The sequence below is a fragment of the Rhinatrema bivittatum genome, chromosome 9 (assembly GCF_901001135.1).
Source record: "Rhinatrema bivittatum chromosome 9, aRhiBiv1.1, whole genome shotgun sequence".
Taxonomy (NCBI): domain Eukaryota; kingdom Metazoa; phylum Chordata; class Amphibia; order Gymnophiona; family Rhinatrematidae; genus Rhinatrema; species Rhinatrema bivittatum.
The window spans coordinates 186526496-186549767 of record NC_042623.1 but is presented as its reverse complement, the minus strand read 5'-3'; the positions used below and the strand labels follow the sequence as shown (position 1 = coordinate 186549767).

The window sequence follows — 23272 nt, the reverse complement described above, 5'->3', positions numbered from 1 at the left end:
AAAGTGAGCAGCCTGGTTGGAAAAAATTGGGGCCCTGATGGAGACCCTCCAGATGCCTGAAGCAAATCTGTCCATCCACTGCCAGGTTGATCAGATCCATGGACGCTGTGGCCACTCTGGAGCAACCAATACCAGAGTGGTATTTGAGAATTTGAAAAGAAGTTGGCTGTAGAGGCAAAAACTCACAGTAAAAACTTTTTTAAATATATCCGAAGCAGAAAGCCTGTGAGGGAGTCAGTTGGACCGTTAGATGATCGAGGGGTTAAAGGGGCACTTAGAGAAGATAAGGCCATCGCGGAAAGATTAAATGATTTCTTTGCTTCGGTGTTTACTGAAGAGGATGTTGGGGAGGTACCCGTAATGGAGAAGGTTTTCATGGGTAATGATTCAGATGGACTGAATCAAATCACGGTGAACCTAGAAGATGTGGTAGGCCTGATTGACAAACTGAAGAGTAGTAAATCACCTGGACCGGATGGTATACACCCCAGAGTTCTGAAGGAACTAAAAAATGAAATTTCAGACCTATTAGTAAAAATTTGTAACTTATCATTAAAATCATCCATTTTACCTGAAGACTGGAGGATAGCAAATGTAACCCCAATATTTAAAAAGGGCTCCAGGGGCGATCCGGGAAACTACAGACCGGTTAGCCTGACTTCAGTGCCAGGAAAAATAGTGGAAAGTGTTCTAAACATCAAAATCACAGAACATATAGAAAGACATGGTTTAATGGAACAAAGTCAGCATGGCTTTACCCAGGGCAAGTCTTGCCTCACAAATCTGCTTCATTTTTTTGAAGGTGTTAATAAACATGTGGATAAAGGTGAACCGGTAGATATAGTATACTTGGATTTTCAGAAGGCATTTGACAAAGTTCCTCATGAGAGGCTTCTAGGAAAAGTAAAAAGTCATGGGATAGGTGGCGATGTCCTTTCGTGGATTGCAAACTGGCTAAAAGACAGGAAACAGAGTAGGATTAAATGGACAATTTTCTCAGTGGAAGGGAGTGGACAGTGGAATGCCTCAGGGATCTGTATTGGGACCCTTACTGTTCAATATATTTATAAATGATCTGGAAAGAAATACGACAAATGAGATAAATCAAATTTGCAGATGACACAAAATTGTTCAGAGTAGTTAAATCACAAGCAGATTGTGATAAATTGCAGGAAGACCTTGTGAGACTGGAAAATTGGGCATCCAAATGGCAGATGAAATTTAATGTGGATATGTGCAAGGTGATGCATATAGGGAAAAATAACCCATGCTATAATTATACAATGTTGGGTTCCATATTAGGTGCTACAACCCAAGAAAGAGATCTAGGTGTCATAGTGGATAACACATTGAAATCGTCGGTGCAGTGTGCTGCGGGAGTCAAAAAAGCAAACAATGTTGGGAATTATTAGAAAAGGAATGATGAATAAAACGGAAAATGTCATAATGCCTCTGTATCGCTCCATGGTGAGACCGCACCTTGAATACTGTGTACAATTCTGGTCGCTGCATCTCAAAAAAGATATAATTGCGATGGAGAAGGTACAGAGAAGGGCTACCAAAATGATAAGGGGAATGGAACAACTCCCCTATGAGGAAAGACTAAAGAGGTTAGGACTTTTCAGCTTGATGATAGAGGTGTTTAAAATCATGAGGTCTAGAACGGGTAGATGTGAATCGGTTATTTACTTTTTCGGATAGTAGAAAGACTAGGGGGCACTCCATGAAGTTAGCATGGGGCACATTTAAAACTAATCGGAGAAAGTTCTTTTTTACTCAACGCACAATTAAACTCTGGAATTTGTTGCCAGAGAATGTGGTTCGTGCAGTTAGTATAGCTGTGTTTAAAAAAGGATTGGATAAGTTCTTGGAGGAGAAGTCCATTACCTGCTATTAAGTTCACTTAGAGAATAGCCACTGCCATTAGCAATGGTTACATGGAATAGACTTAGTTTTTGGGTACTTGCCAGGTTCTTATGGCCTGGATTGGCCACTGTTGGAAACAGGATGCTGGGCTTGATGGACCCTTGGTCTGACCCAGTATGGCATTTTCTTATGTTCTCTGCAAAGTTTTTCTGTGATGCAACACTTTGCCCACTAACGGCCAGGGGGAGGAGACATAGAGAAGGTCCCCTTGTGGCCAAGGCAGAACTAGCATGTTGATGCCTTTGGCCCCGTACTGACATCTGACTGAAAAAACGAAATGCTTTGGTGTTTTGACGAGTCGCCATGAGAACCACGAGGAGACCTCCCCACCGATCTTGAATGAGTTGCATCGCAGAATCCAATACTTCCCACTTGCCCAGGTCTAACTGAGTTTGACTCAGGAAGTCTGCCTGAATGTTTTAGACTCCGGCTAAGTGGGATGCAGCTATGCGCTCCATGTGCCTTTCTGCCCAAAGAATCAACTGTTATGCTTCCCAAGCTACTGCTTGGCTTTTGGGTCTGCCCTGCTGATTGATAAGCCACTGTGGTTGCATTGTCTGAAAGAATCCTTAATGACTGACCTCAGACTTATGGCAGAAACTCCAAAACTAAAAGGACCACCCTGGTCTCTAATCAGTTGATAGACCAAGCAGATTCTCTCACGAACCAAGTACCCTGGTCAGTGCCGCTGACAGACTTCTCCCCATTCACACAGACTGGCATTGTTAGTAACTCACTGAATCCAGAACCTCAAGGTCCACTCCTCGAATGAGATTGGAAGTCTGAAGCATCAAGGAAAGATTCTCGCTTCACTCTTGAGGGGCAAAGGCATTTGAAATTCCTTGGATATTGACTGCCAATGAGCCAGAAGCGCTCCCTGCAAGGGTCTCAGATGGGAAAACTCCCACGGCACCAACTCCAGGGTGGAAGTCATCGAGCCCAAGATCTGCAAATAATCCCAGACATTGAACATGTAATTGCAACAACCAGCGAACCTGACTCTGCAGTTTCAATACTCTCTCCTCTGAAAGATACTGTCAACCAAGGTGTCGAACTGAGCATCCAGATACTCCAAAGATTGTCTGGATCAAATAACTTTGCCACATTCACTACCCAGCCAAAGGACTGGAGAAGATGGAGAGCCTTGTGAATGGATTGGCAACAAAGGGCCTCCGACTTCGCTCTGATTATCTAGTGGACCAGAAATGGGTGCACCAGAACACTTTCCGCCACCGTTGCTACTACTACCATCACCTTGAGTGCGTGGGGCCATGGCCAGACCAAAAAGAATGACCTGAAACTGAATGTTGTCCCAGAATCATGAAGTGAAGAAATCACTTGTGAGTCCAGATGGATGGGAATATGGAGGTAGGTCTGGATGAGATCCAATGAAGCCAGAAACTCTCTTGTGAACCGCTGCTATCACTGACCGCAAGGTCTCCATCCAGAAGCATAGCACCTTGAGTACTGGATTTACCTTTTTTAAAATCGAGAATCAGATGTAAGTGCCCTCCTTCGGGACCACAAAATAGATGGGATATCTTTCCTTGTGGACTTCGGCCGAGGGAACTGGAATTACCACCCTCATGCATTGGAGACTAGGGTCTGACTGCTTATGGGACCACAGGGAAAAATTACAGTTCACGAACTGACTGATCAAATTCTAAAACGTAGCAGTCTCTGACCATCCTGAGAACCCACTGGTCCTGTTTAACTCTGGTCCACTTGTAGAACTGAGTCAGGCAACTTGTAATAGGAACAACTGAGTGGATCAGATTTACTTCTGGCCGTAGACTCTCCAGCGGCTTCTTGGAATGGCCTCTGGGCACCCCAAAAGGACTGTCTCCAGGACTGACCTTGAGGAGAGAACTGCCTCTGAGAACTGGGCATGGCCCTCGAGGGTCTAGATCTCCTATCAGAGCAAAACAGAGACCACACTTGAAAAAAAAGTTTGGCCTTAGGCTTATCCTCGGGTAACTGAAAGGCTTTATTCTCTCCAAGAGACTGCATTAGCTGCTCAAGATCCTCCCCAAGTAAGAGGTGACCTTTGAAGGGAAGTGAGCCTAACTGCGCTTTGGTGGAGACATCTGCAGCCCAGTTATGCAACCAAAGTAATCTTCTGGCCACCACAGCCGAAGCTATTACCCTGGAGGAGGTGTGCATCTGCCCCATAAGCCACAGCTGCCTCAATCCATTCAGTCTCGTCCTCCCTCGATTTGGGCAGGCTCACCTGCAGCTGCTGCACCCAGCAGAGGCTCACATGCTGCATAAAACTAGAACAGGTAGTGGTTCTCAAGGCCGAGACATCAAAAATCCGCTTGAGATGGATCTCCAATTTGCGATCCTGAACATCTTTCAAAACCACAAAACCTAACCTAGTTGCGATGGAGAAGGTACAGAGAAGGGCAACCAAAATGATAAAGGGGATGGAACAGCTTCCCTATGAGGATAGGCTGAAGAGATTAGGGCTGTTCAGCTTGGAGAAGAGACGGCTGAGGGGGGATATGATAGAGGTCTTTAAGATCATGAGAGGTCTTGAACGAGTAGATGTGACTCGGTTATTTTCACTTTTGAATAATAAATGGACTAGGGGGCATTCCATGAAGTTAGCAAGTAGCACATTTAAGACTAATCAGAGAAAATTCTTTTTCACTCAACGCACAAAGCTCTGGAATTTGTTGCCAGAGGATGTGGTTAGTGCAGTTAGTGTAGCTGGGTTCAAAAAAGGTTTGGATAAGTTCTTGGAGGAGAAGTCCATTAATGGCTATTAATCAATTTTACTTAGGGAATAGCCACTGCTATTAATTGCATCAGTAGCATGGGATCTTCTTAGTGTTTGGGTAATTGCCAGGTTCTTGTGGCCTGGTTTTGGCCTCTGTTGGAAACAGGATGCTGGGCTTGATGGACCCTTGGTCTGACCCAGCATGGCAATTTCTTATGTTCTTATGTTCTTAACACCGGGCTAGTCATTTGCTTGTGACCGTGCAAACTGCAGCATCCACCTTAGGGAGAGCAAAATTCCAATGCCTGTCCCGGCACTAGATAAATCTGACATGGCCCCCCCCACCTTGAGAACAGAATCAGGAAAACTCCATTCCACCTCCACCAATTTCTTCACTGATTGTGTTATGGAAAAGCTGTAGGAGGGTTGCGCATACTATTTAAATTGGGATCAGCCCCCTCCAAATTGGACTCCTGCTGAGGGATTTTAATCCCCAGGACCTGGTAGGCCAAAGGCAATAAAACCTCATTTGTCCTTCCGAAATAGGCAAACCACCTTCGGGTCATCCCCCCTCCCCCTCAGGGACAGAGGCAAGCAAACTGACCCCTGGTTCTGGCCCTCCAGTCCCCGGATCCACCGGGACATCCTGATCAGGGTTCTCCCCGGGGTCTCCAAGACTCTTGAGCGTAACGTCTGACTCCTAACTGGTACCTGCAGGAGGAGGACCGAAGCAGCTGCAGATCTGCAGTTTCATATCTGAGCTTATTCAGAGCCCTGGGGTGAATACCATCAGGTCCTGCAGATTTGCTATTTAGGTGGACAGTTTGCACTAATACATTCCCCAGTTAAACATCTGAACTTTTCCATTTTGGAAATAGACTGTAGCTGTGACGATATTCCCCAATTTCCATAATGTTAGGATGCATTTCAGTAACTTATACAGTAGAAACTGAATGTTTTTTTAGTCTTAAGCAGCTGCTTTGGTCTGCTGTGGTGAAGTAACGAGCATATGTATTGCTGCAGTGTGACTTGTCATTTGTGTTGCTATGGACTACTTGGCTACCAGGGTATATTTTAAATTTAAGTTACTCTGAATTTAATGTTCTGATGGCTTTTTTTCCTTTCAGACTTACTGATCTGTTTTCAGTCCATGTTCAAAATGTTCAGAATGTTTTACATGCCTTTATGGTATGAAGGTAACCTCTTTTTTTTTTTTTTTTGTACTTCTAGGGTTTCTGATTGGCTACTTGAGTTATCGTGGCCATGTTACAGAAAGTGAGAAATGCATCAAAAGCAGCACATGTGACCATCCCCCCACTGCATCAACATATAATGTGGACGATAGTCAGGTAGAACTTCAATTGCCTGTTGAGCTGTACTGGAGTGACCTCAAAGATCTGCTGTCCAAAAGGCTGGCGGGTGCGAGCTTCCTGGATAATATCAGGTGCAGAATGTCGCTAGTCTACTTTGTGCATTTTGAGCGTGGCTCAGTGTCTCAAGCTGCAGAGTGAAACATTTTAGAAATACAAAAAAAAAAGTGGTCTTAGGAAAAAATCTCATGCCATCTTTAAAATACAAGAGAAGTAGTGCCATTTTAGGAGACCTTCATGGTTGGTGTCCATGTTTTTTTCTTTAAATGCAGCCTAATTGGTCTCCTATAGCTGTGGGTTGGAAAAACACCAATTGTACCCCCTCCCCCCTACCTGTCTTGGTCACCCACTTCTGTTTTATTGCCTTTTCTGCACAAATGTATATATAATTCAAGTAGAAAAAGTACCCAGTGATAGCTGTACTGCAAAAACAAGATGCACTGATCTCTTTATACTCTTAAGAACCTCTAACTGGAAAATAGACACACAAGAATGGAAGCCCTACCGGTAATATATCAAAGTGAGACCTGTGTCTATTTTTTGTTTGCAAAGAATATTATCCTCTGACAAGACTTGATGTATGAGCTAGACTCTTGTTTTAATTGCCTAGTCACCCCATGCGGTTACCAATCTTCAGTATACGTGGAAAAGCAAGTGTGCAGCCCCATAAATTTATTTTTTTTATTGATTTAAAAACTTTTCTATACCATTGCCAAGTTAAATACCGTCGCAACGGTTTACATGTAGTCACATATTTAATGTAGGTAAGTGTACTATAGTACATTCTAACAGGTGCCGTCAAAGGTTCGGTTACAATATATCATTAGACATAGACAATTAGTGAAGTAGTTCATGACCAATTGTACCAAGGTACTTACACGGGTAGTTTTGTCACACCTAGTATTATAGTTATGCTTATTGTGGTGTAGAGTTCATAAATGTGGCACACGAGCCCAGAATTTCTCTCCAGTACATGGACATGTATGCATAATGTCAATGCGCAGTTGTATGCAGACAAGGTGCCACTGGTCACTCTCCGGAGGAAGCGGCTTCTCTTCTAGCTGTCCTGCCACAATTTTTGCTTTGGTTGCTCTCGCTACTGGAAGAAGTGTGCAAGAGACAAGTCTTTAGGTTTTGGTCAACATTCTGGCGATAAGCAGATTGAAATAGCCTTGCTCAGTGGGTGGTGTCAAGCGGCATGAGGCGGAGCTACCTGAAATCTTTTTAGCTCTACTGGGAAGGTGTGAATCGGTGTTCAGGCTTCACACGTAGCATGGACAGCTAACAGTCTCTTAACATGTAGCTACAGCATGGGTTATTTTTCTCTATATGCATCACCTTGCACTCATCTATTTCCTCTGCCATATGGACACCCAATCTTCCAGTCTTGCAAGGGTCTCTTGCAATTTATTACAATCAGCTTGTAATATATTTACAAATATATTAAAGCACCATTCCAAGGCAGTTCATCTGAGATTGGCCGTGAAGGTAGGTAGGAGTTCCAGGTCCCAGAGTACTGACTGGCCTCTGGGATGGTGCACATGCCAAAAGCTTTGACATCCTCTCTGCAGTCTAAGGTGCATGGCACCAAAGCACACCAGAAGCAGTCAACACATGATGCAAAAGTACCAGCACCACACAATGCTCCACTGCATCTAGGCAGCACATATGTCAAAAGCCTTGCAGCTCAAAGGATCATAAAAATGCCCTCTAAGATACACAGTTCCACAGGAAAAAGAAAGTAATATGAAGGTCCAAAAACCAAGGATCATGGTGCCTTAGACCTCCTGGTGAAGTTTTCTCCAGCCAAAGCAAGGAGGTTCAACCAGTGCAGGAGCCTAATCAAGCTACAACTGCCCAAGATCCATCACTTCAAGGACTGTTCTAACATCACAACAGACCAGTGCATATTCATGATAGTAGAGGAGTTTCCACTTAAATTTAGGCAACTGCCCTCAGATGCCTCACTTGACTCATCCCCACACACCCATCCTGTTGGCGATACCTCTGCTTCACAGTAGGGGAGAGAGACTCCGTACAAGGTTCTCCCATTTGGATACTCATCTGGCCCCCAGAGTCTTCACGAAATGCCTAGCTGTGGCGGTGGGGCACTTAAGACTATCGGGAATACAAATATTCCTGTAGTTGCATTGGTTAATCACAGCACCTTCCAAAGAAACCTTATGGTTAGATACAGAAGCCACCATTACCTGTGTAGAAAAACTAGGCTTTCTGAAACTATGAAGGAGTCTAACTTTCTTGCCGGTATAATGCCTGCAATTCATAGGAGCCCATAGACTCGGTGCAACCAAAGCCTTTTTTTCCAGACAGAGCTCAGACATTTGTTACTTGGCAGCTCACATCACTGGATCTCCACAACAGCTCCTCGGGCACATAGCAGTGCACTTGGTCCCATTTAACTAAAAGTGCAATGCCTTCATTGGAGGCTACATACTCAATGGGATCAATTCCTCTACCCCCTGTCAGCAAGGATTTGAATTAAAGACCACATGAAGTGTTAGTGACTCCAACCAGGAGTGCTAGAAAGGGGAACCCCCAACCAGCACTACATCACATTATCTGGACCAGATGCTTCCCCCCTCGAGGGGTGTGAGCACAGGACCTCTTCTTGTGCTGAGAGCATTCCACACGAACCTTCTGTAACCAAGAACAATGCTACAAGCCTTCTGGTGTTTTCTGCAGAGAACATAATTCATACAATCAAGCAGCCATGTTTTCTGTGGACAAGCAGGGAGGGGACAGGCTTTTGGACCCTCTTTCAAGAGTTCCTTCAAACTTGGGACTGGGCAGATCACACCTGTGTAACTCCCCAGGCCGCATATCTCCTAGTAATAGCAAATACGGAGGCTGGACTCGGCAGACATCTGTGCCCACATGAATGGGCACTATTGCAAGAGGTAGCAGACCTCTTCCAGCAGTTAACACACCCTTGGATCTCTTCACGACAGTAAAGGGGAATGCTTCTGTTGCATCCCTCCAAATCCATGCAGAGAAACTCCAGACACCTTCCTAAGCTCATAGAGTACTCTTTATGCCTGTCCTCTGACTCCCTTAACCAAAACTGTCCAAAAATGCATGCAAGACTGGGCCAGAATGATATTGGTGGCACCAGCATGGCTGAGACAACCATGGTAGACATTGCTTATCGTTTTCTGTAAGCTCCCCCACAGAGTCTAGGATACAGCCCAAGCCTTCTAATTTAGGAAGAAGGTTTACTCCTCAATCCACTCCAGCCTGCCTTCAGCCTCACAGTCTGCATTTTGAATGCATGGTCATAGCTCACTTGGACCTGCCAAATGCCATCCAAGAAATGTATTCTCAGCCAGAAAACCTTCCACAAGACAGTTTTTTTGCTTTCAAGTGGAACCTTGTCGGGTCATGCAGAGAACACTCTTTTGATCCCATGACCTGCAAGCCGCCTCAGTTGCTATTGTATCTACATCACCTTTCCAAGGCAGGTCTAGCAACCTCTTTGATTTGGGTACATATTAGCACCCTAGCTTAGCAGCAAGAAGACCCCTATTCTCTGTACACCCACTAATCTCCCAATTTATGAAGAGCCTCGTGTCTGCCAGTACCCTGGGGCATTAATGTGGTACTTATGGCACTTACGGAAACTTCATTTGAGCCTCTAGACGTAGCTGACCTCTGATTCCTGACATGGAAAATGGTTGTCTTGGAATAATGTCCGCACAGATAGTAAGCGAGCTGCAAGCATTAGTTCATTTGCTTCCATGGTTATAATTTTACCATGATCAGGTGCATGCATTTTTGGACAGTCTTGGCTATTAAGCATGCACCTGAAATTCCTTCCAAGGCTTTCCATATAAACCAAGCTATCAATCTTTCAACTTTTCTTCCTGAAACCACAAGCAAGAATGGGAAAAACACCTCCATACTCTGGATCGCAAGAGGGCCTTAGCCTATTATAAGCGCAGAATGCAAGGACATAGACTTTCCTCTAAACTATTCATTTCCTGCAGTCCAAATAGGCTGGGAACACCAGTACCAAAAAAACTGTCAAACTGGATTACATCTTGCATACAGCACTTTCCCTGACTCGGCCAATAAAAGCACATCAGGGGGTGTGCAACAGCGACCTCCAATAGCACACTTGCATAACGTACCCATCGCAGACATCTGTATGGCAGGTACCCAGTCATCTGTGCATATTGCCATCTCGTTCAGGCAATAGTGCAAATGCAGGCAGTGCTGACCACTGAGGAATCCAGATTGCAAAAAAACCCAGAGCAAAACCTTTTTTTGATGGCAACCCTAAACTTGGGACTCCTCACTGTCAGGTCTATCCTGTAAAGTGCGGCCGCGTTTACCCTGCTCCTAAGCCACGTAATCCCTTCCTGCGATCCCGAATCCCCTTTAACCTACTCCTACTGCGTCCTAAAATCCCCGGGCAACCCCTTCCGCACGCGGCATGTATATTGCATGCAAACGAGCGAATTAGCTATTCCCTAGCATCCCGTAACCCGCGCCTCGACTATCGCTATCTTTCCCTGCTGTTTTGCCCCGCGTTTAACCTGCTAACTTACCGCCTACCCATACCCCTGCGGTAGAGGCAGGGGTAAGGGTAGGCGGCAAGCTTTCCCCCAGCCCCCGCTCACCTGCCCCGGCCGCGATCATGGGTGCCGGTCTTCGGGGCAGCCCCAGTCCTCTCCCCTCTTCCCGAAGCAAAAAAAAAAAAAGCGAAAAAAACGTAAAAGCAAAAAGTCACTTCGCCGCTTCACACCGTCAGTGTCTCTTCTTCCCTCCTCCCGGAGCAAGGCTGCTTTTCGCGCCCTGCTTCGGGAGGAGGGAAGAGACACTGACGGTGTGAAGCGGCGAAGCAACTTACTTTTTGCAGCCCCGATCGGAACTCTCCTGCCTCCCGCTGCGCGACTTACGTTCTTCCCGATGGCCGGACGGCTGCCAAAAAAGTAAGTTGCGCAGCGGGAGGCAGGAGAGTTCCGATCGGGGCTGCAAAAAGTAAGTTGCTTCGCCGCTTCACACCGTCAGTGTCTCTTCCCTCCTGCCGAAGCAGGGCACGAAAAGCAGCCTTGCTCCGGGAGGAGGGAAGAAGAGACACTGACGGTGTGAAGCGGCGAAGCAACTTACTTTTTGCAGGCGTCCATCTTCGCGAGCAGCTGGAGGCAGGAGAGGTCGTCCGATGTCCGGAGGGCGGTGCAAAAAGTAAGTCGCTTCGCCGCTTCGTACTGCCAGTCCCTTCTCCTCTCCTCCCGGAGCAAGGCTGCTTTTCACGCCCTGCTTTGGGAGGAGGGGAGGGGGGACTGGCAGTCCCGACTTCCTGGTATCTGTCATTTCAAATGACATTTGAAATGACAGATACCAGCGTGGCGTGAAGCGTTAGGCCCGCGCACCCAGGATACTGTATAGACGCTCTATCCAGTAAAATGGGTTGCACGGGCCTAACGCTTCACGGATCCTTCTTAGACGTGGTTTACATTTGCATAAAATTATTGTTCAGGATCGAGCGGTAGGTGAGCTGCACTGTGCGTGCGGCAACCGCGGGTGCGCCGGGCACTAACGCAGCTCTTCCTACCGCTCTGTACTGGATAGACCTGTGTGCGTGGCTAATTCAGGGGTGGGGAAAAGCAATAGGTAACGGGATGAGTTAGCTCCTCCCTGAACAACTTATTACAATAAAAGGTCTTTGCTTTATGGCTTGAAGACGTCTTCTGGAAGAGCCTTGCATGGCCATTGGAGGTAAAAGCTCTACAAGTTTGAGATGGCTCCACCTCTTGCTGCCCTAGGTCACCCATTGAGCATGGCTAATTCATCCTGTGTGTGTAAAACAATTTATGGTAAGCAAACCTTTTTTTTCATTAAATCTATTTTTTTTTTTTTTCTTAGGAAAGTGTCTGGCTCCCCTCATGAGGCTGGCTCTCAGGCAGATGAAAACCTTGCTTATTATGTGCACAATCAGTTCAGCAGTTTCAAGCTGGATAAAGTCTGGTATGATGAGCATTATGTCACACTCCAGAAAGCTGGTAGGTAAGTACCCTGTTGCAGGGCATCCTGATTTTTCTACAGCAAGCTGGTCGTCATCTCAGGAGATCAGAATGAGCCAGCTTTTACTTTCAGCTGTCGTGAATTGACAGGATCTCTTCATTTCAGAGTAGAACTTGCTATTACTGCAGACTGCAATGGAAGCATTCATGAAAATTAGTTTTTAGTACCTTTTTTAAAACAATGGGTTGCAAGATTATAGGCAACAAGGGAAAGATGAATTACTATATTTTTGCTGGTCATTGACAAAGTAACAATCTACCAGCTTTAAGAAGATTGCATTAAAACATCCCCATTCCTTAATACAATATAATTGCAAATAGACCTCCAGTGAGATGGGCTTTTCAGTGCTTTGCACCAAATACCACATGTACGATTATCTTAGTTAGTAAATGGTATGAATGCACCTGGTATAAAGAGCTCTTGGGACAAGTCATAGAAACATAAAAATGACGGCAGAAGAAGACCAAACAGCCCATCCAGTCTGCCCAGCAAGCTACACATCTTTTTTTTTTCCTTTTTCTCTCTCCCACCTGTTACTATTGGCTTCCAGTACCCTCCAGCCCTAATTCCCCTCCACCCCACCACCAATGTAAAGAGCAGCGCCGGATCTGCATCCAAGTGAACATCCAGCTCAATTAGGGGTAGCAACCACTGCAACAAGCAGGCCACACCCCTGCCCCATACTCTAACCCACCCCTGTTTTGTTTTGTTTTTTGGAGATGGCAGCCCTCCATCCTTCTGCTCCGTGAAGGTGGAACACCAACCATTGGCATCCCGCTCCGTGAATGCCTCTGTGGCTACTGCCGCTCCGTGCGGAGTTTTTTTGCTGCCTCCTCTTCATTCAACTCTCTGGAGGCTAGACTAGCAGACTTGGAGGAGCTGAGGCAGAGGTATTGAGAACCTCAAGGACATAGAGCAGTACCATTCAGTCTGGCAACCCCTGTGTTGTCTTTGAGGACCAAGATTCTGCAGAGGATTGCTTGGTAGCTAGTCGGTGTGAAGCTGGTGGGTCTCACATGTCACCTAGATACGATTTCAGACAATGCTTGAGATGAGCTTAGCTGCTGTGATACATGTGAGCACCGGTGATATAGAAAGGTATGGGAGGAAAGTTCTGGAAACTAAATTTAGGCTTTGAAGTAGAAAGCTGGAATCTAGGTTCTCCAAGGTTATATTCTCCAGAAATGCTTCCTGTTAGAGTACTGACGGCAGAACCTTCATAGTCTGCTGGTAAGTATGGACTTGCTGGGAAGTGATTAAATCTTGAGACTAAAAAAAAAATAAATTTAGAGGGTTAAACTGTTACTGGCTATTTACAAGTTCTAGGGTTAGTATTTGCTAGCTGTCTGGCCTGCATGCATAAACTAATCTGACCTAGCCTTAAAGAAAAATCCTCATCCAGTCAAACCAATTCAGATGAATAGATTATGCTCACCAACCAGCAGATGGAGACAAATAGGTTTGCCGATGTCACTCCTTATATGAATCCACACTGAACTCAACCTTACCAGTATTCTGTTTCCAGCAGATGGTAGGTAAGCATATCCTATGCTGTTGCCTGAGGCTTAGGTACCAAGCAGGTGCTATTGGGGTGCTGCTTCCAAGGGTGAAAGCATTCTGTCCCTCAGCTGATCCTGGGGCTGTCCTTCTGTGGAACAGTGACAAGCCCAGGAGTTTTCCCCATTGTTGTGGGTTTGGACAGAGTAAAGGTTTTTACCTGTTCTCTCCCCCCACCCCACTGGTGCCACTTCTGAGTGCTGGCTGGCTGGAAGATTCCCTTTTCTCACTACTTGTGGAATAAAGCAAAACAAAAAGCACCAAGCACAGACAGAATCATCAGGATTGATTGTGCCATCACACAACTCCAATCTCAGATTGCATCATATGTACCTTATGCAATATATAAATCTATTTTTCTGTTCTCTTGTATACATTTCATACATCAATAAGGTCTATGTAAATCCTAAATGTAGATGGGGTACCTAATTTTGCTGGTTTGACTGGTAGTTCAGTCTTCATGAAAAACAATTTGCTTTTTCTTTGATAGTTCTTCAAATAAAGTGACCATTATCCAAGAAAACAACTCCACAATAGAAGAAATTGAAACTCCAGCTATGTATGTGGCCTACAGTGCCTCTGCAACAGTTACTGTAAGTTTGTTTTTTTTTTTTTAAATGGAGCTTAAATAACATTGCATGATTCAAAAATCCCTTTAGTGTAGCTTTTATTGATATTCTATACATAGTCTTGTAACCACATCCTAAAACATCTTTCCAAAAGAGCGACTAGAAATGCACGTTTCAATTGGGGTTCCCCATGGTTGGTAGTGGCTTTATTTCCACAGGAAATACACCACCTTTTTATCATTATTGCTTCTCATTTGAAGGTGGATATTTCTGCTAGAAGCTGTGACACTGTACATTTATCCTGCGTATTGCTATTCTATAAATGCATGCAAAGCTTGGATAAAGGTGGTAGAGACTTGCATATAATTTCCAGACCCCATCTGAACCTTAACTCACTTTCAGACCTTACCTTAACATGATAATCTATATCATTGCGAAACTCCATTACTTAGTAAATTCCATAAATCTGTAAATCTGTTCTTTCTGTTAACTTCCTATCGACTTTTCACTGCTCCCAGTTGTGTATTTCCCTGTTTTATTGTAACTGCAACGATTTCGATCCACACCTGTTAATGTTCTTATTGAATTTTACACCTCTTTTTGTAAACTGGCATGATGTGATACCTTTTGCGAATGCTGGTATAGAAAAACACTAAATAAATAAATACATGAAATGATTAAACTAATAGAAACGAATTCCTTCACTGTTCAGTGTGAACCTGAATCTGGTCCTGTGTTGGCAGGGTAGACCAGTTTATGCGTACTATGGTCGTAAAGAGGACTTCAAGGAACTCGCTGACAGGAACATTGATGTCGGTGGCTGTGTGGTCATTGTTCGAGCTGGGAGGAACACCTTTGCTGAGAAGGCAAGTGCAGTGGGGAGCTGGGAGACGTCATGCTTTCACAGTGAGAATAAGCAGTTCCCTGTACGTACCTGGATCGGTCCAGACCATGGGTTATGTCCCCATTCCAGCAGATGGAGTCAGCCCAAAGCTTCGAGGGGGCGTCACCTTAAGTACTACTACCCCCTCTGCAGGAGTTCAGTATCTTCTGACTCCAGCAGATGCGAGTAGTGGAATCTGGGCTTGCTCCCGATTTCCTAGAAACTTTCTTGTTTCCCCTTGTTTAGGGCTTTCTTCTCTGTATTGTTAGCTTTGGTCTTGGATCAAGTTGTACTTTAGTTTAAAAAAAAAAAAAAAAAAGGTTAATTGGTTAATTGGGGAGGCGTGGCTTCTCTGTTGTGCTGGCTCTCTGCCTTCCTTTTTCTTAGCTCTCAGCGCTGGTCTGTGTCTCTCCCGGGGTAAGTCGCTTTGTTATTTCTTGGCTGTACTTTTCTTTTCAGCTTGGTTACCGCGACTGCCGGTGAGACCGGCCTCCTTCGCTTGCTCCCGCGGCCATTTTTGCCGGCTCCTCGTGGGCAGCAGGGAGAGCTATTTCGGCGGGCTGTGAGGCCAGGAAGGCCCCCCCGCGGCGCCGCTTGGGTTTCTTTTCTCGGCGGGTAGTACGGGCCGTCCGGGCCCCCCCGCAGCGGCGCGCAGTCTCGCGGCCCCCCCGCCCCCCCCCCGAGGCTGCCGAGTTTTTTCACCGTCGGGGCTGTCTTTCTAAGCGCGTGCCATGCCGCGGCCGTCGCGTTGCTCGGCCTGTGGCGAGCCAGGATCGCGCATTTCTAGGGAGGGCATCTGTGCTAGGTGCCTCCCAGGGGGGGGAAGGCACGTCCGGGCCCCGTACTTATTTTTCAGCGTTCGCAGCCTTGCCCGGGCGGCGTGGGCCGGCCCCTCCCCCATTCCTGGCGGGAACGGCGGCCATTTTGCACGCGCTGCGCCCCGAAGGGGATCAGACGGTGCTGGAGGATGGGGAGGCCTCGGAGGGCCCTCCCCCGATCTTATTACCGGAGGCAGCTACGGAGGTGGACTCACAGGGACAGGAACTGGCGGCTCCCGTGGGGCCTCCACCACCCAAGCTACCGCGGCCTTCGGCCCACGTCCGGCTCCCCATGGGTTCAGGGGGGACTGGGTCGGACCCGGTTTCCCCAGGATCGGACCCTACCGCTACGGGACAAGGGGATTCTACGTCAGAGGGGGAGGATCCACGCACGCTGCGCCTTTTCCAGCGGGATGAGCTGGATGACTTAATCCCGCAGATCATTCAGGGGTTGGACCTCGATCCCCCGCCGGACCCGCCAGCTCCCGTCGTGCCGGCTGTAGTCACGTCTTGGAAGAAGGGAGATCCGGTACTGGCAGCACTTCGTCCGCGGGCATTTCCCATTCACGAGTCGTTTCTGCAACTCCTCACCAGGGAATGGGATTCCCCGGAGGCTGCTCTAAAGGGCAGCCGCGCCATGGAGAGGCTGTACCCGCTGCCGGAAGATTTTCTGGATCTCATCAAGGTACCCAGGGTGGACTCCGCGGTGACGGCGGTCACGAAAAGGACCACCATTCCGGTGACGGGTGGAGCGGCGTTAAGGGACACACAGGATCGCAAGTTGGAAGTCTTCCTCAAGCGGGTCTTCGAGGTCTCCGCAGTGGGGCTGCGGGCGGCGATGTGCAGCTCGCTTGCCCAGCGGGCTAGTCTCCTCTGGGTGCAGCTACTGCTCACTTCTCAGGTGCTGCCACCCGAGGAGGCCGCTCAAGCGGATAGGCTGGAAGCCGCGGTGGCTTACGGGGCTGACGCCTCCTATGATCTCTTCAGGGTCCTCGCCCGCTCCATGGCCTCTGTGGTGGCGGCGCGTCGGCTCCTATGGCTACGCAACTGGGCGGCGGACACGTCCTCCAAGTCGAGCCTGGGTTCCCTGCCATTCAGGGGTAAGTTCCTATTTGGGGAGGATCTGGACCAGATCATCAAGTCGCTGGGGGAAAACGCGGTCCATCGCCTGCCGGAAGACAGATATCGCTCCACCAGGGCTTTCTCGTCCTCCCGGACCAGAGCCAGGGCGCAAAGACGAGATAGGAGTTACAGACCGGCGACAGCCCGACCCCCCCCCCCCCCCCCCCTCCAGGTCTCAGCCCTGGTTGCGCTCCTTTCGCGGGCGCCGCCCCGCGCGTCCCGCTTCCTCGGCGGGACAACCTTCTCCCAAGTCCTCACAATGATGTTCAGCTCGCCCACTCCGCCGTCCCCAAGATTGGGGGGCGGCTAGTGTTCTTCTACGAGGAGTGGGCGCGGATCACCTCGGATCAGTGGGTCTTGGACACCATAGGACGGGGCTACGAGTTGGAGTTTGTCCGCGCTCCCAAGGGACGGTTCATTTTCTCCCCTTGCGGCTCGGCCATCAAGCGAAGGGCGGTCCAGCTGACACTGGACAGACTGTGGGAGATAGGCGCCATTGTGTCCGTGCCCTCCGGAGAGGTGGGCTTGGGTCACTATTCCATCTACTTCGTCGTACCGAAGAAAGACTGTTCCTTCCGCCCCATACTGGACTTGAAGGAAGTCAACAAATCTCTTCGAGTGACCCGGTTCCGCATGGAAACGCTGCGTTCAGTGATCGCAGCGGTGCATCGAGGGGAGTTCCTGGCCTCCTTGGACCTGACGGAGGCCTATCTACACATCCCCATCCGGCGGGAGCATCATCTGCTTCTACGTTTCAAGATCCTGGACCAGCATTTCCAGTTTGTGGCGCTTCCGTTCGGATTGGCAACGGCCCCGCGCACCTTCACCAAGATAATGGTTGTCGTGGCGGCTGCCCTTCGGAAGGAGGGTATTCTAGTCCACCCCTATCTGGACGATTGGCTCATCAGAGCGAAGTCTTTTCGGCATGGACAGGCTGCTGTGGCCAGGGTGATAGAGTTTCTGCAGTCCCTGGGATGGGTGGTCAACTTCTCCAAGAGCTCCCTCGTGCCCTCGCAGCGCTTGGACTTCTTGGGGGCGACCTTCGACACCCGTCTGGGAGCGGTCTTCCTACGCCAGGACAAGGCGCAAGCCCTGCGGGAGCACATACAGCGGTTTTCTGCATTACCAGCTCCCACCTCCTGGGGCTATCTGCAGCTCCTGGGGGTCATGGGTTCCACCATCGACATGGTCCCTTGGGCTTTTGCGCGCCTCCGACCTCTGCAACGAGCGCTCCTCTCCCGTTGGAAACCTCTTTCGCAGGACTACCAGGTGATCCTTCCACTGCCCCAGGTTGCCAGGAGCAGTCTGGCCTGGTGGATGGTCCCGGAGCATCTGGCTCGCGGCATCTCCCTCGATCTGCCAAATTGGGTAGTGGTAACCACCGACGCCAGTCTCACAGGCTGGGGAGCAGTCTGCGACCGCAGCGCCACACAAGGGACGTGGTCCGCGGAAGAGGCGAAGTGGTCCATCAATCGTCTGGAGACCAGAGCGGTCAGGCTGGCGCTCCTCCACTTCCTTCCACTCCTTCGGAATCGGGAAGTCAGAATCTTATCGGACAACGCGACGACGGTGGCCTACATCAATCGACAGGGCGGCACTCGAAGCCCGCAGGTCGCGATCGAGGCCGCAATGCTGATGCAGTGGGTGGAGAGGCACCTGGCCCGTCTGGCGGCCTCGCACATCGCGGGCGTGGACAACGTCCAGGCGGATTTCCTCAGCCGTCAGCTGCTGGACCCCGGAGAGTGGTCCCTCTCCGACGCCATGCAGTTGCTCGTACGGAGGTGGGGATCTCCCCACCTGGATCTCATGGCGACTGCACAAAATGCCAAGGCCCCTCGTTTCTTCAGCCGCCGGAGGGGGCGGAGGGCGTCAATGCTCTCGCGCTCCCGTGGCCGGCCGATCTTCTCCTCTACGCGTTCCCCCCGTGGCCGCTGGTGGGAAGACTACTCCGCCGGATAGAGGCTCATCAGGGGACTGTAATCTTCGTCGCGCCAGAGTGGCCAAGACGTCCTTGGTTCGCGGACCTCCTCCTCCTGGTAATCGACGGACCCATCCGGCTGGGCCATCTTCCCCGCCTCCTCCACCAGGGACTGGTATTTTTCGACCAGGCAGAACTCTTCTGTCTTGCGGCCTGGCTTTTGAGAGGCGCCGCCTCCGGCGACGGGGCTATCCGGAGGCAGTAGTGTCAACGCTGCTGCGTTCTCGGAAGGCTTCCACGTCTGTGGCCTATGTGCGGGTCTGGAAGGTGTTAGAGCAGTGGTGTACCGGCCTGAACACAAGACCCACGGAGGCGTCGGTTCCTCAGATCCTCCAGTTTCTACAAGCGGGAGTGGACAAGGGGCTCGCTTACAACTCCCTCCGGGTTCAAGTGGCCGCCCTTGGCTCCCTTCTGCGTGACGGAGGTTCGCTGTTATAACATCCAGACATCGTCCGTTTTCTCAAGGGGGTCAAACATTTGCGACCTCCATTGCGGGACCCTTGTCCCTCCTGGAGTCTCAATCTGGTACTACGTTCCATGTCGGGACCTCCATTTGAACCGCTGAGGAATGCGACGATCAAGGATATCACTCTCAAGACTGTTCCTGGTGGCCATCTGCTCGGCTCGGCGGATTTCGGAGCTCCAGGCTCTGTCGTGTAGAGCCCTATCTCCGATTCTCCGATTCGGGAGTGTCTCTTCGTACTGTGCCCTCCTTCCTTCCGAAGGTGGTTTCTGCATTCCATGTGAATCAGACGGTGGAACTGCCATCTTTCCCTTCGTCTGAACCGAGGTCTCTCCATCTACTTGATGTCAAGCGCACTCTGCGCATCTACCTGGAGGCTACGAATGATTTCCGGACTTCGGATCATCTTTTCGTCCTTTGGTCCGGGCCCCGGAAGGGTTCTCAGGCCTCGAAGACGACCATCGCCAGATGGCTGAAGGCCGGTATTGCCGCTTCCTACATTGGGGTGGGGCGGCCCCCGCCGCCTGGCATTGTAGCGCATTCCATCCGGTCGCAGGCAGCCTCCTGGGCGGAGACCCGCTCGGTCTCTTCGCAAGAAATCTGTAGAGCGGCCACCTGGAAATCGTTGCACACGTTTTCAAGACACTATCGCCTACACCTCGCCTCGTCCGTCCATGGACATTTTGGTGAACAGGTTCTACGAGCGGGCCTCGCAGGACCCCACCCGGTCTAGGGAAGCTTGGGTACATCCCACGGTCTGGACTGATCCAGGTACGTACAGGGAAAAGAAAATTATTACTTACCTGCTAATTTTCGTTCCTGTAGTACCATGGATTAGTCCAGACGCCCACCGCACTTGGGTCTTCATCCTGCTCGGCTGTCTTTGGTGGCTGATTCGCCTCAGCTGTTCTATGGTAGTGGCTTTTCTACTGTTTTTCTCTCACGTGTTCCCTGTGTTCACTGTCTTGTGCTTGTTTTCTTAGGGGTCAACACGCGATGTGGCCTCCCATCCGTTGGTGGGACGGTACAGTTTCTCTAGTTACATTTTCAACGGCTTATTGTTGCCGTCTTGTTTAAACTTGATCCAATTCAGGGGTTTTCTGTTTCCTCGGGCTTTGATATTCTCGATACTGAACTCCTGCAGAGGGGGTAGTAGTACTTATGGTGACGCCCCCTCGAAGCTTTGGGCTGACTCCATCTGCTGGAATGGGGACATAACCCACGGTCTGGACTGATCCATGGTACTACAGGAACGAAAATTAGCAGGTAAGTAATAATTTTCTTTTGTCTGCAGGTGGTAGTTATTCCTTCCGAAAGCTTGCATTGTAAACGAGGTTGAAATCCTCGCCAAACTTTGGACAGATTTAAGGTTGAATAATTTGTTTGCACATTTTCCCCAACCTAATCGGGTACTACAAATTTTAATTGCTGCCTTGTACTGGTTTCTTCTGCTTGGTACTGTTTTAAGGTGATGTTACCTGACAAAAACTTGATATTGCTGCTTGACTTAGCCTTTCAAATCCTCAGCAAGAGCAGACGGGCCACTGATAGACTGCGTGGCCTTTTGTGAAGTGCGTGTAGCTGGTCTGTGTGGAAGGTCTGCGCTTAACGGGCCGCAGCAATCTGTGCGGGGGAAAACAGGTGCTCATGATTGAGTGCCCCCTTTCCTGACACACGACTTCTCCGGGTTGCCCCATTTTTAATATTTAAATCAGCTGCTGTGGTAAAAAGGAGGTGCTAGGGGAAACTCTATATGCCCCTAGCACTTCCTCAGCAGTGGGTGTCCAGGAGAGGTTGCTATAGACGGCCACAGGTTAGGAAAAGGACACCTGTAAAATTAAGCATCCCTTTTCCTAACCTGACTGCTGGCACGCTTTCATTTTTTTTTTTAAATGTTCTTTTTGTTCCTCCAACTTAATATTGCCACACAGAAAAGCAGTATCTTCTACTTTTTTGTACACTTCTTGGGTTGCTCAAAGATCAGTCCCTGCTCTGGGGCAGGTGTTAATTTTTGGAGAGAATGTGTGCATCAGGCCCACATTGTTTGCTTTGGGGAGAATAGCTACGTGTGAGCGCTATTAGCTTCATGGGGTTGGGCGCACATTTTGGACGTGCTAATCCCTTTATAGCATAAGAGGTTGTGGATGTGCATCCAACCATGGGTTAACTAGTGTCCTCAAGTAAGGGCACTGTATTGCATTGGCCTGTAAGTGTTTCATGCTATCTGTATGTTTATTCCTCCAGTGCTATCTGGCTTGTGTGTAAAATATTTTGATAAACCAGCCTTTTTTTTTTTCCTGTATTGCTTGTGGTTTTCTGCAAATAGCCTCTGGAACTTGTATTCATGGAAAGCTTGTCTCCCCAGGTTGCTAATGCTGACAACTTGAAGGCAGCTGGTGTTTTGATCTACCCAGATCCCTCAGATTATAGAGATGCCGCTGGGAATGACGTTGATGTGAAGATGTTGTATGGACATGTAAGTGTACGGGACTTTCCTGCTAAGAACAGTCCTGATGGTTTTAAGTGCAGTCATCTGGCTGCTAGATACTGCTCTAAAATGTGTCCTATGATGTAAAGACTCTTACTTTATTTTGATGTCCAAATGCACATTCTCATCCCCACTGCCATGATCTCCTTCCTTGTGTAGGTCTGGGATACTTACCAGCCCAAAGATGGGAGTGGTACCTCAGAGGCACATCTTTGGCACCACCTGGTGTCTGCAGTAACAGTGGGCACTAAATTTCCAGTCCATGTGCAGCCCAACAAACATTCAGGGCTGCTGCTTTTTTGCCCTCCTATTGCATTAGCACACAGCTGTCTGTATGAAAAGTAGGAGTAAACTAGTGGTTCCCTGTACGTACCTGGATCAGTCCAGACAGCTGGCTCTGCCTCCCCTCCAGCAGGTGGAGACAGGAATTTTTCACAAATACTGCCAGTTAAGTTGAGGTGCCACCTGCAGTCTGCCAGTATATGTCTCCAGCAGATGGTGGTGCAAATCCCAGCAGTCTGAGTTTTCAAAAAAAAAGGGAAGAAAACAGACTGAAGTCTTCAGCCTCCCAGAGGGTTGCGAAGTCCCTGGGGGACCATCCCCTCTGGTAGTTGAGCCATTCAGGCAGATGCCAGTGCCGAGGGCTTGGGATTATGTTCAGATCCTGGTTTCATGGGCTTTTGCCCATATGCACCTTCTACAGGAGGTATTGCTGTCACACCGGAATACGTTGTCAGGCGTTTCATTGGGATTTACTGCTGCAGGATACTTCCAGGTTCAGTCACTCATGGTGTCTGCCCAATTTGGAGAGAGGGATGGGCCTGGACGTTCTGGACTGGGTTAGAGATCACAGATGCCAACCTCAAGGGTTGGGAGGCGATCTGTCAACGGCTGGCACAAGGACTGTGGTTGCCAGTGGAAGCATCTTGGTCTATCAATTGCTTGGAAAAGAGCAGTGTGCAGGGCATTGATGGAATTCCTTCCACAAGTCAATGGTTGAATGGTCAGTGTTTTCAGACAGTGTGACAGCAGTGGCTTATATCAATTGGCAAGGGGGAATGAAGAGTTGTGCAATTGCCCAAGGAGCCCAGGACCTTTTTGCCTGGGCGTAGAGAGATTTGAAGGGGATAGCCACTTCACATGTTACAGGAGTGGACTATCTCAGCAGGTAAGTTGGACCCAGGAGAACCGGGAACTGTGGAAGGAGGCCTCTGGCTTTATCGAGTCTCATTTAAGCAGTCGTCCCCCCGTCTGGATCTGGCAAGGAGCAATACCAAGGCAGCAAATTTCTTCAGCTGCAGATAGGTCACAGTCAAGGGCAGACTCTCAGG

At 48.8% G+C, this 23272-nt stretch overlaps 1 protein-coding gene across 1 annotated transcript in view; it reads left to right on the top strand.

The window, feature by feature from the left end:
* The window catches only part of TFRC (transferrin receptor), a 94938-nt gene that overhangs the window by 10736 nt on the left and 60930 nt on the right, over positions 1-23272 (top strand). Inside the window, 5 exon segments of the mRNA XM_029617343.1 lie at positions 5879-6092; positions 11905-12045; positions 14111-14213; positions 14933-15055; positions 21819-21929. Of these exon segments, the coding sequence (XP_029473203.1) occupies positions 5879-6092; positions 11905-12045; positions 14111-14213; positions 14933-15055; positions 21819-21929 (692 nt within the window).